The 13,702-nt window shown below is 46.7% G+C and overlaps 1 protein-coding gene across 3 annotated transcripts in view; it reads left to right on the top strand.

Annotated features, from left to right (window-relative positions):
• LOC6526423 (roundabout homolog 2) overlaps positions 1 to 11,938 on the top strand; it is a 39,350-nt gene extending 27,412 nt beyond the window's left edge. Inside the window, exons 6-14 of one of the 3 annotated variants that reach the window (XM_002087506.4) lie at positions 717 to 848; positions 1,011 to 1,948; positions 2,027 to 2,146; positions 2,227 to 2,632; positions 5,926 to 6,021; positions 6,091 to 6,337; positions 6,433 to 6,596; positions 8,209 to 8,494; positions 10,767 to 11,938. In XM_002087506.4, the coding sequence (XP_002087542.3) occupies positions 717 to 848; positions 1,011 to 1,948; positions 2,027 to 2,146; positions 2,227 to 2,632; positions 5,926 to 6,021; positions 6,091 to 6,337; positions 6,433 to 6,596; positions 8,209 to 8,494; positions 10,767 to 11,796 (3,419 nt within the window). In that variant the 3' untranslated portion in view covers positions 11,797 to 11,938. Of the gene's footprint in view, positions 1 to 716; positions 849 to 1,010; positions 2,147 to 2,226; positions 2,633 to 5,925; positions 6,022 to 6,090; positions 6,338 to 6,432; positions 6,597 to 8,208; positions 8,495 to 10,766 lie in introns of those variants that run through there. The other 2 variants (XM_039370463.2, XM_039370465.2) reach the window with 2 other exon arrangements.
• The last annotated feature ends 1,764 nt before the right edge of the window (positions 11,939 to 13,702 follow it).

Below are 13,702 nucleotides of genomic sequence, written 5' to 3'. Positions count from 1 at the left end.
ACTCGACTGTTGCAATGTTGTCCTTCAGACGGAGTCGCTCGCCAACCCGAAGGGCAGTGCCACTAACCCCTCGTTGGGGGAGATGACCCCCCATCCTTCGCCTGGCAGGAGCAATTTTCTCCAGCTAGTTTACGCTTCTTTAAAGACCTCAAAGAAAATAGTAGCAGCAAAGATGCCACAGTCTGTCGTGGGGAAGTGCAGAGGGAGTGGCAGCTCTCCTGGCTGTCTCGCTTGTTGTCCTAAACTTTTGTTAAGCAAACAATTGGCACAGTGGCTAGGAATAGGAAAGCGAAAAGGTGAGCTGGTGAACTGGCGAGCTGGTGAGCAGGAGCAGCCACATTTAAAACCTATTTCGCAGTCAACCAACCAAAAAGAAAGCAGAGTCAGCTTCGCCCCCAAAACCTTTGTCTTTTCTTTCTGTTTATTGTGCGGCGAAAAACCACAAAAGGTGCTCTTCTCCTGGGGCAGGCGGTGGTTATAGTCTATGTCGTATCTTGTCTTGGCCTGGCTTACTTTGCTGCGGTTATTTGGCTGTGGAGGATACGGCTTGGCCATTTTTCCGCCACTTGAACTACTAACGAAGTAGAAGCCGAGACGGAGACAGAGACAGGCAGCCAGAAAGTTTGTTTTTCTTTCGAATGCTTCTGGGCCGAACACATCCTCACACATCCCCACACATGATATTCATTTCCCCGATTTCACCATTCTTTCGACAGGTCGTGTGCACGTACTTGAGGACCGCAGTCTGAAGCTGGACGACGTTACTCTGGAGGACATGGGCGAGTACACTTGCGAGGCGGACAATGCGGTGGGCGGCATCACGGCCACGGGCATCCTCACCGTTCACGGTAAGTTAATTGCCCGGATGCGGCGGCCAGTGTTCCTGGAGTGCACTTGAAAAAATGCTGGCAGCCAGTTTCATTTTGCTAAACGCTGGATGCCCTTCATTTGTTCCATTTCTGTAAGTTGTTTTAAGTGTACTAACATTACTCTTCGCTTCTCCGTTTTAGCTCCCCCCAAGTTTGTGATACGCCCCAAGAATCAGCTGGTGGAGATCGGTGATGAAGTGCTCTTCGAGTGCCAGGCGAATGGTCATCCCCGACCAACGCTCTACTGGTCGGTGGAAGGCAACAGCTCCCTGCTGCTGCCCGGCTACCGGGATGGTCGCATGGAAGTGACCCTGACGCCGGAGGGCCGCTCCGTGCTCTCGATAGCTCGATTTGCCCGCGAGGATTCCGGCAAGGTGGTCACTTGCAACGCCCTGAACGCCGTGGGCAGCGTCAGCAGTCGCACTGTGGTCAGTGTGGATACGCAGTTCGAGCTGCCACCGCCGATTATCGAACAGGGGCCCGTGAATCAAACGCTGCCCGTCAAATCGATTGTGGTGCTTCCCTGCCGAACTCTGGGCACTCCGGTGCCACAGGTCTCGTGGTATCTGGATGGCATACCCATCGATGTGCAGGAGCATGAGCGGCGAAATCTCTCGGACGCGGGAGCCCTGACCATTTCGGATCTTCAGCGCCACGAGGACGAAGGCCTGTACACCTGTGTGGCCAGCAATCGCAATGGCAAATCCTCTTGGAGTGGCTACCTTCGTTTGGACACGCCGACAAATCCGAATATCAAGTTCTTCAGAGCCCCAGAACTTTCCACGTACCCAGGGCCGCCAGGAAAGCCACAAATGGTGGAGAAGGGCGAGAATGCGGTGACTCTCAGCTGGACGAGGAGCAACAAGGTGGGCGGCTCCAGTCTGGTGGGCTATGTAATCGAGATGTTTGGCAAAAACGAAACGGACGGCTGGGTGGCTGTGGGCACCAGGGTGCAAAACACCACGTTTACCCAAACGGGCCTGCTGCCTGGTGTGAATTACTTCTTTCTAATTCGGGCCGAGAACTCCCACGGGTTATCACTGCCCAGTCCGATGTCGGAGCCCATTACGGTGGGAACGGTGAGTTTTGAAAATCATGCGTTTACCCTTATGTTTCCATCATTAATACTTTATTTCGATTCCCTCTTCCCTTTCCAGCGCTACTTCAATAGTGGTCTGGATCTGAGCGAGGCTCGTGCCAGTCTGCTGTCCGGCGATGTTGTGGAGCTGAGCAACGCCAGTGTGGTGGACTCCACCAGCATGAAGCTCACCTGGCAGGTATGTAATCGACACACCATCCACATCCCCAACCCATTGCTCATCGTCACCTCATTCGCTGTGCCTCCTTTCTCATGCAGATCATCAATGGCAAATACGTCGAGGGTTTCTATGTCTATGCGAGACAGTTGCCAAATCCAATAGTCAACAATCCGGCGCCCGTTACGAGCAATTCCAATCCGCTGCTGGGCTCCGCATCCACATCCACATCCGCATCTGCCTCGGCATCGGCATTGATTTCGACAAAGCCAAATATTGCCGCTGCCGGCAAACGTGATGGGGAGACCAACCAGAGTGGAGGAGCAGCTCCAACCCCACTGAGCACCAAGTATCGCATGCTAACGATTCTCAATGGCGGTGGCGCCTCATCCTGCACCATCACCGGGCTCGTCCAGTACACGCTGTATGAATTTTTCATCGTGCCATTTTACAAATCCGTCGAGGGCAAGCCGTCGAATTCGCGCATCGCTCGCACCCTGGAAGATGGTGAGTTAAGCAACTTTTAAGGGCTTCAAAGAGGGTTCCTTCAAATACTATTAGCTCCTTTGATTGGGGGATATTTGGAATGCGTACGCTGTTTTTGGGTGGATGAATTCCGAAAAGAACTCTGTTTAGCTAGCGTAATCAATACTTATCGAAATAATCGAAGACAATCGATTTCTTAAATAATCAGTAGCTTGTGAGTTGGTTTTTCCGCTAAAATTAATTATTTTTTGGAATCATTCGCTTGGTAAATCATAGCGATTTTATCGATATTCTGGAATGCGTATTGCTACTGTCAGTCAGGATTTGCAATCGCCAGTCTGCATTGTATTTTTTTGGGACTTTCCCCGCCCGATCTAATGAAGCATGTGCATCAAATCCAGCGCAATCCAACAAGCCGTATAAATACCTTCACAAGAAACCAACCCCCGTAGTTGTGAGCCAAGGCAACTCCAACCCCAAAACTCTGGGCCGCATGTGACAAATGCAGAAGGCGGGCACTTTTACAGGGCACTTTTTGCACTGCAACAATTACCCAAATTCAATAAAAGGATATGAGCGGTAAAAGGAAAACGGCTCTGCAGAAGGTTCACGTAGAAGGGGGTATCCTTTGTCCTTGGCGGACATCAGCTGCGCTCAATGCGGGTCGCATAATCGCAAATTATTTTTCCGGGTTCGCACAGCCCAGAAAAAAAGGGCGTAGGCAGCTCGGTGGGTTTATTGGTTACTTTTTTATCGGGGGCCATGTTATAGGGCGAATAATGAAAGTATGTCAATCACCGAGCACCGACAAGGGCAAATCATGCGTACGTAAATGCCAAACAATGTTAGCAGCGCCCAAACAAGGTAGGGATGTCAAATCCACGTGGAAAACAATTGCTCGAGGGGGAGCACAACATTTCCGGTTGGGGAATCAAAAAGAGTCTCAAATCAAATGCGGTTTGTGTGCAGAATACTTGATGCTGGCGATTTACATGTGTTATAGCCAAGGCAGTGCGTTTTGGGGTTGGTTAAAGGATTGTCTGCAGCTGATCCAGGGAATTGGGCTATCCAAAAATATCATTGAGAGCCAGCGAATATGTCAGATAAGATTGCTTCAAGTGCAGAAAACTTGCTGGCCAAGGAAATGCAAGCTCAACCGAAAAAAAGGAAACTTTCCAGACAGGTTTATCACTTCATTCCATCACCCGTAAAGCTGCTGTGATATAAAAACTTCCGGCAGCACCGCAGCACTGCAGCACCGAAAGTGCAGCGAAAAGTGAACAGTTCTTAGTGAGCCAAGGATCCTTCAAAGAGGGGACAAATTGAAAAGAAAATAATTAAAACACAAAAGCCAGTCAAATAAAGTGGAAACGAGAGACACTGGGAGTGCACTCACAGTGCCGCAAATAAGTCAACAAACCGCAGCAATATAAAATGCAGCAACGTCGCGCAGCAAAGCCAAATCTCTCTGAAAGTCCTCAGATGCACCTGCTCAACCCTCAACCCTTTCTGCTCCCTGCTGTCATCAAATCAAAACTCATTTCGCATGCATCACATTTTCACTTGAGCATCTCGCCTGACTCCTGCCGACAACAACAACGGCTCGACTCAAAGAAATTGCCAACGCAATTGTGTAAAGATAAACAACAATTATTGCTATATGCTGTATAAGGCACTCAGTACTCAGTACTACGTACCCGGTATTCTCGGTCTCCCACAGTGGGCCACAAAAATGTGCAGTGCTGGCAATGCAAATTTGATGTGCGTTTGCTTAGGCGAGCTTTTCCACTGGGAGTCCTGGCAACATTTCCCTCTTCCCGCGACAGGAAACATTTTTACCCACGTCGGAAGTTGGCAAATAAAGGTGTGCTCCACCTGGTAAACGGTAGAGCGAACGCAGGTTAGAGTGTAAATTTAAAGTGGGTTGAAATGACTAGGGAATGCTCTTGCGAAAACTACTATTTAATAACTTTAAACTATTTAATTTAAACTCAAACTATTTCAAACTAACTAAGCCGGAGAAACCAATAATACGTCTTCTTGCTACCACATTTCCTGGGCAGCAAGCAAATGTTCAATGCTTTAAGCATGCTTTTATGACAAAAACACTTTATACTGCCCAATGAGCTTTCGCTTGTTATGTTAGACACCGAATATGCGAGAAAAGGTGTGTCCGCGATATCCGTCAGTCACATGCAACCAAATCTGAGTCACATGTGCACCATCGACTTAACCCCCAAAACCAGATGAGTCACAATTTCGCACAGACAATCGAGTAAAGCCCGTGGACTGCCTCATTTAGATAAGCTTTCCTCGGTTGCAGCCGCATTTCGAAGTGATCACAGTGCCAATTTGGAGTTTTTCAATTGCTTGCCAGAGTCTGAGACAATTGTCGAATCTCGTGTGCCCGGGGGTCATTTATGCCACACAATGGCAGATACGTGTTAAGCATCGCGGTGCCTCATCAGCGGAAGAAAAGGCGAAAAGCAGAAAGCACCAGGAAGAAAGCAAAGGGGTAAAGCAAAAACGCCCGCATAGACAAAAGCACGACAAGCACTTTAGCATGTCGCAATGTCCCCAAGGGAAAGGGGCAAATCCAGCGAGCTGGGTAACAACAAAGCCAAAAAAAAAGAAAGACAGAAGAACGACTGCACTCCACTTCACACTCCGCTAGACGTTGCCTATTTAGAGATTTCACTCTTTCTCCGCTTTGTTTTCCCGAGCTCCCACATTTGTCTCGTTGAGAATTTTGCACGTGTGTTTATTTAAAGAAATTGCTTCACTCAGCCGCACACACAAGAAGATACAAAACCTGCAAAGGGTTGGAGAAATGCGCGGGGAGATGTTGCACTTGGTTAAACATATATCTCTCTATCCCACGTTGGGCGCCAGAAACTTTGAATTCATTTTGCCCAGTGTACCCACTTGTAAAAAGCGACAGCAGGAAACAAATAAACAAATGAAGATGAGCCGTGTGTGCTTGTGAAGTGAGATGGGGGAACGGAAAGGATTCTTTTCCTGCTTTTCAACCGTTTCCTTTTCTGTACGCACTCGATGTGCAGGCAGGATGTGCCTGAGCAGTGCAATGGTCGGGAAACCCTTGAAGCCAACACCCGGAACTAGTTGCAACAGCATGATCCCCTGGCAACCCACACACTAAATGCTAATTAATTACGGCCACCAAATCTCATTAGAGCGGACGTCAGCTGGGTGACATCACGCACCACAATCAAAAAGCCATTTAACCTTGCTCCTCAATCTCAGCCCAAGCTAAAATTCAAATCTAACCCACCCGAAATTTGTTTCCTTTCCAGTTCCCTCTGAGGCTCCATATGGAATGGAGGCTCTGCTGCTCAATTCCTCAGCGGTCTTCCTGAAATGGAAGGCACCGGAACTCAAGGATCGGCATGGTGAGTTTACTAAAAAAATAAGTCAGTACCCTAATCATAATTATCCTACTTTTTCTATAAAATTTTCAGGCATTCTCTTGAACTATCATGTTATAGTCCGTGGAATTGACACTGCCCACAATTTTTCACGAATTCTGACAAATGTCACCATCGATGCTGCTTCGCCCACTTTGGTTTTGGCCAATCTCACCGAAGGCGTCATGTACACCGTGGGCGTGGCGGCCGGAAATAACGCTGGAATCGGTCCCTATTGTGTGCCAGCTACTTTGCGTTTGGATCCCATCACAAAACGACTCGATCCGTTCATCAATCAGCGGTAAGCATGAGTCCTTTAAGACTTGTCTATTTTTGGTTTTGCTTTCAGCAGTGAGTGGATAATTTCTATTTATAATTTTGGTTTGCCGCTTCCAGCTATCCCATCAATCAGGACCACGTTAACGATGTGCTGACGCAGCCCTGGTTCATAATACTCCTGGGCGCCATCCTGGCCGTCCTTATGCTGTCCTTTGGCGCAATGGTCTTTGTGAAGCGCAAGCACATGATGATGAAGCAGTCGGCTCTAAATACCATGCGTGGTGAGTACATTGAAAAAACAACACACATTTGTGGCGCCCACTGTGGGGCATTAAAGTGAAGCCCACCACAGAGCTTGTTGCATAAATTGCTTTATCAAGTTAGTTTAGTTTAGTTTAGTTAGACTATCATTATTTGGATAATAGAAAAAATACACATTTTCGTGATGTGTAGGAGCAGCACTATTTCAAAATACATATGCATACGCCACAGTTGCAGGGCGCCTGTGATCTTCCGGGCCCTCGAGCTCTGCATCCGTTGCGAGCTGCTAGTTTTCGTTTCCTTCCTTGCCAGACATGCCACACACACATTTGCATATATAAATAACGCTAATTTTCCATTGTTGGACACAATAACAACAACTAGAGCGGTAGGGCAAAAAAACCGAAATAGGTGCGAATAAATATTTCAGCAGGCAGCGAACATAGGAGCAGCAAGCATAGGAGCACCGAGCAGCAGGCACATCGCCACATTGGCACACTCACATGCCACACATAATAGAAATTAACATTTTGCACGTGACGGCGACTTCCCCTAGTTCGCCGCCAGTCGGGAATTCCTCGACTCAACCCCCTAATGGCTGCCATTGCAATTATGCATTTAGTTTTGTGTGCATTATTAACCAACATTTTGTGTGTGTGTGTGAGCTGGTCAGGCGGCCAACAGGAAGGAGCGCGATATATTGTGCATATATATTCCATGGTTATGGGAATGCGAGGGTTTGGGGTTGAGGTGCTACTTGTGGTCTAATTGAAATTAGGAAGGTAGTGGTCTGTTGACTGGGGAATCGGGCATTTAGGATGAGCTGTGAAGCATCTAAAAACACATTCACATTTAAACTTTAATCCTTAAAGCTGGAAATGCATTTGTGTCGAAACTCAACACTTAACAATAGCGCAGACAGTGAAAGCCAAAAAATCCAAATGCTGCGAAACAGAGCGACGCAAAAAGTTGCATATTCATGGGCGCCATTTACCATAAACTAAGCTGCAGAGCTGCAGAGAGGGAGATCAGAATATTCACCTGCAGCCAGCTGAAAAAAAGGCAAAAATATGAGGGACACTGGACGAGAGGTGGCGGGCTATAAAACACTCGCTTGATGCTCAGTTATAACCCGGGGACAGTTTAATTGGTTGCATTTTTTATGCGGCACCCGTGCTGCAGTTGTTGTGTTTTGTGAGCAGGCAATGCAGGCGGAAAATTGACAATAATTTATTTGATTTGGCAGCTGGCGGAGTGGGGTAACTTTGCAGTCGCAACGTCACTGGCTGGGGATAATATTATTTTAATGCGTTCAATTTATAGGCGCGACTTTGAACGTTCCAGCATTTTAACTCGCTGATAAATAAACGATTTTTGCAGTCACCGAGAGAGTTTAAAAAAACTTTAATGAGTTAACTTAGCCATTTTCGAAATAATTGCTGTTGGTTTACCGAAATCCCAGTGGATTCCCATCGAAATCCTTTGCGGGAACATCCGATTGTCTAGGCGGCTCTTTTGTATGTTTTTGTTTAATTTCCGGAAAGCAATTTATTCGGCTCACAATTTGTTGCACCACATTTAATTGCTCTGACTGACGGCACCCTTTCTCCATCTCCCCCATCTCACCTGCAGGCAATCACACGAGCGACGTGCTCAAAATGCCGAGTCTATCGACGCGCAATGGGAACGGCTACTGGCTGGACTCCTCCACCGGCGGAATGGTGTGGCGTCCCTCGCCCGGCGGCGACTCGCTGGAGATGCAAAAGGATCACATCGCCGACTATGCGCCGGTCTGCGGTGCCCCCGGTTCTCCGGCCGGCGGTGGCGCCTCTTCCGGTGGATCCGGTGGCGCGGGCAGCGGTGCCAGCGGCGGCGATGACATTCATGGAGGACACGGCACCGAACGCAATCAGCAGCGGTAAGTTTCAACCCGAAAAAACCAATCGGACCATAAAGAGGGGCAGATAAGGGCGGTGTTTTGTTGAAACAATGATGGTTTGGGGATGCTCTTATTATTAATATTAAATATTGATTACAATCACCAAAGAGATGGGCTCCCCCATTTTGGTTAAAGGAATTCGAATCTCAATGATAAATCCAGTAATAAGCACAGACTGGTCCAACCCCACGTCCAGTCCAAAACACCCTTTGCAAGGGTAGCGTGTTTCGTCGACCTGGCAGCTCAAAGCGACGACAATAAAAATTCACCAAACTGTGAAATTGCATTTTTCTGCCGCGGCGACTACCAGAAAAAAGGAGCATCCACAAAAAAGGGGAGCCCGGCGAAAAAACTCACTTTTTGGTAGAGTTTTTCTTTCTTTGTGGCCCCCGGGCCATGGGGAAAATCAAGTTAGGAATAGAAATGTTGGCCACGCTATTTATGTTGATTTTTCGCCAAAGCCCAGTTGAGTTCGCACCGAAAAAACAGAGCAATGTAATTATTGAGGCCTCTGAGGATCGGCTTTAACGCGACTTTAACTTTAGCCAAAAAAAAAAAAAACTGGCTAAAGCATTCGGGGCAGGGATAAAATATGCTATGCATAATTTGGCCGCGAATTTGCAATTAGTTTTGCGGTAGATGGCAAATCCAAATCAAAGTTGAATCCATGTAGCCGGACTTTCGCCCGGGGGCGATCTAATTTATTTGTCTGGCCCCTGGCAAATGCAGGAAAATAATCAAATGGGGCTGTGAAAATATTGTTTCGACTCGAAAGTGTTTTGGCGCAATGTTCCTGGTGCCTGGCATCGAATTGTAATTGTTATTTATTTGTGGCTGATTTTGTGCTGGCCGCAAATTAAACAAAAATTATTTCGAGTGGTGCATATTTATGAGTTAAATACTCCAGATTAAGGGAACTTTAATAGCAGCTACTAAACTACTAAATTATAAACACATTTTGTGTTTTATTAGCTCTTACAACACAATTGCTTTAGCATTAAAACCTGCCTGGTTTAAAAATGTGAATTTTTTTGTCATGCCAGCTGCCGTCCAAAATGGCAATTAAATGCCAATCAGCCATCAAAAGCTAAAGAGTCACACTAGAATAAATGAAAAAAAACATCGAGGAAAGCAAAAATGTTTAATTTGAAAACGCGTTGTCTGGCTGTTTTTCGAACGACTACTGTAAATAAATACGCAGCCCAGATAATTATAATTATTTTGCACACTTAATTAGCCATTAAAACGCAAATTGAAAATGACCATCACCTACTCACCCGTGCCCCTGTGCAATTTAACCGAAATATTAACAATAATAATTGCAACGGAATAATAACCATAACAATAAAAGTAATCAAACAATAATGAGAGTCATATGTGTCGAGAGATTCGCCCAGAGCGAATAATACTCTACTCAAAGGAAAGTAAAACCAGTTTTTGAAGAGATTACTCAACTTGAGTTCCCCTCGCAAATCGCCTTGTGATAAATAATTCGCTTAAAAATTATTAAAATGTTCGTGCCAGACATCAGACATTTGACAAGCTCATTACTACTCTACTACTCCGGGTGCCGGGTACAGAACCAACTTTGCACTTTCAAATTCCACGGCGCCACTCATTAAGGGCATTAAAAGCCTTCTATGTGGAGTCCTGGCTTTATCCCTTCGCCATGGCAACTCCATCAATGCGCCGTATATTTTTACAAGCTTTTCACAGAGTTTTAAAATCGTTTTTCCCCTTTTCCGCCTTTTTCGGGCTGGGCTCGCGATGGCCCCGCCAGGTTAATCCGCTTTCAGTATTTAAATGTGAAAATAATGCTAAAAATGCGAGAATGAAGCGGTCGAGTGCTGGGATGGAAAACTGGGGCGTCTGCCTTTCGGGGAAGTCCGGCATTTTCACCTTTGTTTTAAGCTGGTAATTTATTTAATGGATGTAAGGATAGCCGTCTCCAGCACTATTTGGCCACCTGATCTCGGCCGTGAGTGTGTGTATCCGCAGTGTATGTACGGGAAATCCCACTAAATTCTCATATTTCCCGCTCGGAAAAGCGCGCAGCAGCATGACCGAAAATGCAAATTTCCGCCGCGCCATAAATTGCGCAAATTTATAACCGAAGTGGGCGGGCGCAGGGGCACAAGGGGCACAGGAGGCCATGGAGCCAGTGGGTCAGAGGAATATTGTAATAAACAAGCCAAGTAAAAACCGAGTATTCTGTGTTTCAACTCTGTTTGTTTTTATCTGTCCATTGCAGGTACGTGGGCGAGTACTCCAACATACCCACCGACTACGCCGAGGTGTCCAGTTTTGGCAAGGCACCCAGCGAGTATGGACGCCATGGCAACGCCTCCCCGGCCCCATATGCCACCTCCTCGATCCTCAGTCCCCACCAGCAGCAGCACCAGCAGCAGCAGCCGCGTTATCAACAGCGACCAGTTCCCGGCTATGGCCTCCAGCGCCCCATGCATCCGCACTACCAGCAGCAGCAGCAACAGCAGCAGCAGCAACAGGCGCATCAGCAACATCAGGCTCTGCAGCAGCACCAGCAGCACCAGCAACTGCCACCCACCAACATCTACCAGCAGATGTCCACCACCAGCGAGATATACCCCACGAACACGGGCCCGCCGCGCTCCGTCTACTCCGAGCAGTATTACTACCCCAAGGACAAGCAGCGGCACATCCACATCACCGAGAACAAGCTGAGCAACTGCCACACCTACGAGGCGGCTCCTGGCGCCAAGCAATCCTCGCCGATATCCTCGCAGTTTGCCAGTGTGAGGAGGCAGCAGCTGCCGCCGAACTGCAGCATCGGCAGGGAAAGTGCCCGCTTCAAGGTGCTGAACACGGATCAGGGCAAGAACCAGCAGAATCTCCTGGACCTCGACGGCTCCTCGATGTGCTACAATGGGCTGGCGGACTCGGGCTGCGGTGGCTCTCCCTCGCCGATGGCCATGTTGATGTCGCACGAGGACGAGCACGCGCTGTACCACACGGCGGATGGGGATCTGGACGACATGGAGCGACTGTACGTCAAGGTGGATGAGCAGCAGCCGGCGCAGCAGCAGCAGCAGCTGATTCCCCTGGTGCCACAGCATCCGGCGGAAGGACATCTGCAGTCCTGGCGCAATCAGAGCACGCGCAGCAGTCGCAAGAACGGGCAGGAGTGCATCAAGGAACCCAGCGAGTTGATCTACGCTCCGGGCAGCGTGGCCAGCGAAAGGAGCCTGCTCAGCAACTCTGGCAGCGGCACCAGCAGCCAGCCAGCTGGCCACAATGTCTGACCTTTGCTCTCTGGTTCATCCTTGGGCCAGTCTCAGTCCAAATCGCAGTCGCAGTCCCAATCCCAGAGTGATCTGCAGTCACAGGAACAGCTGTACGCTCGGGAAGTGCGGGAACTACTCGCCTGGTGCGAACGCTTCAACAACGGCGGTGTGGAGAACTTTGAGTAGTCTGCTTGGAAAGGGTATTGGTAGAGGTCTGTGCTGAAGGAAAGATTGTGCGAAGGAAAGGGTATACACAAGGACAAGGAACAGGCGAAATGAATGAAGTGGTGGACTGATTTCTGCAAGGGTTGAGCTTAAAGAATAATCTGAATAATTGTGTTATTGAAAACATTTGATTCGTCATATTGAAACTGAACAACTGGTAAACCTACCAAGCTATTTAAATAACTTATGCCCCATGATTGATTTTCCAAGTAATGAAGAGTTGCAATCCTCCAACCAACTGAGTTTCGCCTGTTCCCTGCTGCGTTCGTCACAAATGAGAATTGTGACCAAGACTGAGACTGACAGAGTGCGAGATTCGTGTGAGGATTACTTTTAGTTTGATTAGTATTACAAGGTTTCGTTTCTACATGAAGAAAGCCGAGCTCCGAACTCTGAGCCATCGGCCCTATGCTAGTGATAGACATATTACTCCTTTCTCCAGCTCTCCAGCTCAAACTATCTCTGCTCGCGCTAATCTCCGACTAAGAACTGCTTTCGTTACACTTTAGGCTAAGGTAGCTATAGCAAAGATCACTGTAAATGAAACAAAACGTATGATAAGTTCCTCCAAGTATGCAGACGATGATAGCCAAAACGCTGCGTTAGCTTTAGAATATATATAGTGCATAGTATATACCCACTTAGATAGATCGATGGGCGGCATTTTGCAGCATTTTGTTTGTTACTTAAGGGGTTCGTAATTAGTGTAAGCGTCCAGACAGATATCAATTCAGTACCCACGAATGTTTATCCACTAAGTGTACATATTGTAATGCACTAGCTGTAGTTAATTATACGTACGCATATACATATATATATCTCTATAAATATCAAATGAATTATTCAATATGATTATGCAAATGTGAACACAAATGAGTAGACGTAACAAATAATATTTAACATGAATAGTTGCAGTTACAGACAAGTGAATAAATTGTGCATATAGTAATTTAAACTGTAATAAGTAATATAATCATCGCAGCCCACACGCCCAATTAATTAGTTGTTGTTTACTACATACAATACCCGTACGCATACATACACACTTATCTAACCCGTTTAGTAATAGTAATAATACACCCAACACCCAGGCATATATGAAAAAATCCTTCAATTTGAGCCAAGAAAAGCAAGAAGATCCTTTTTACTCCCTTCTTTGGTTCGCACTAATGAACTGCGCGAAAAGGCAGCCAATTATATATATAGATATATGATTATGATATATGATATATCCATCGATTTGAGAAGTTCAGCAAGCACAGGTTCATTCAGCATGTTGTTTACCGCACCCCACAATTGATGGAAATTAAGTGCGTTTTGTATGTGTGTCTATGCGTAATTGTAATTATTGATATCGAATACGTATTTACAATGTAGCAATTACAAAAGCAAAATAAAAATGCCATAATTATGAAATTAAAACCAACAAAACGTGAGCGAAAGCTGTTTGGGTGGTCTACTGTTTGGGTTCTGTTGACTTTGTGCTGCGTAAATAATCAGCAGCTGAAATGATTGAATTAAACTTGTGTTGTCTATCGTCGAAATCTCCTGGGTAGCTAACGTTATTTTTTTTATTTTTTTAAATGCTGCACAAACTGGTTGAAAGGATCCTTGTTTTTGGATCCTCTAAAGTAGGCAACCAAACCCACAGAATCCGCTTTCCCTCCAGGTTGGCTAATTGAAAAGTCACAACTTGCCA

This window comes from Drosophila yakuba, chromosome 2L (assembly GCF_016746365.2).
Source record: "Drosophila yakuba strain Tai18E2 chromosome 2L, Prin_Dyak_Tai18E2_2.1, whole genome shotgun sequence".
In the NCBI taxonomy this organism is placed as follows: Eukaryota; Metazoa; Arthropoda; class Insecta; order Diptera; family Drosophilidae; genus Drosophila; species Drosophila yakuba.
Note: the sequence above shows the minus strand (reverse complement) of the source record. Positions and strands in the feature narration are given on the sequence as shown.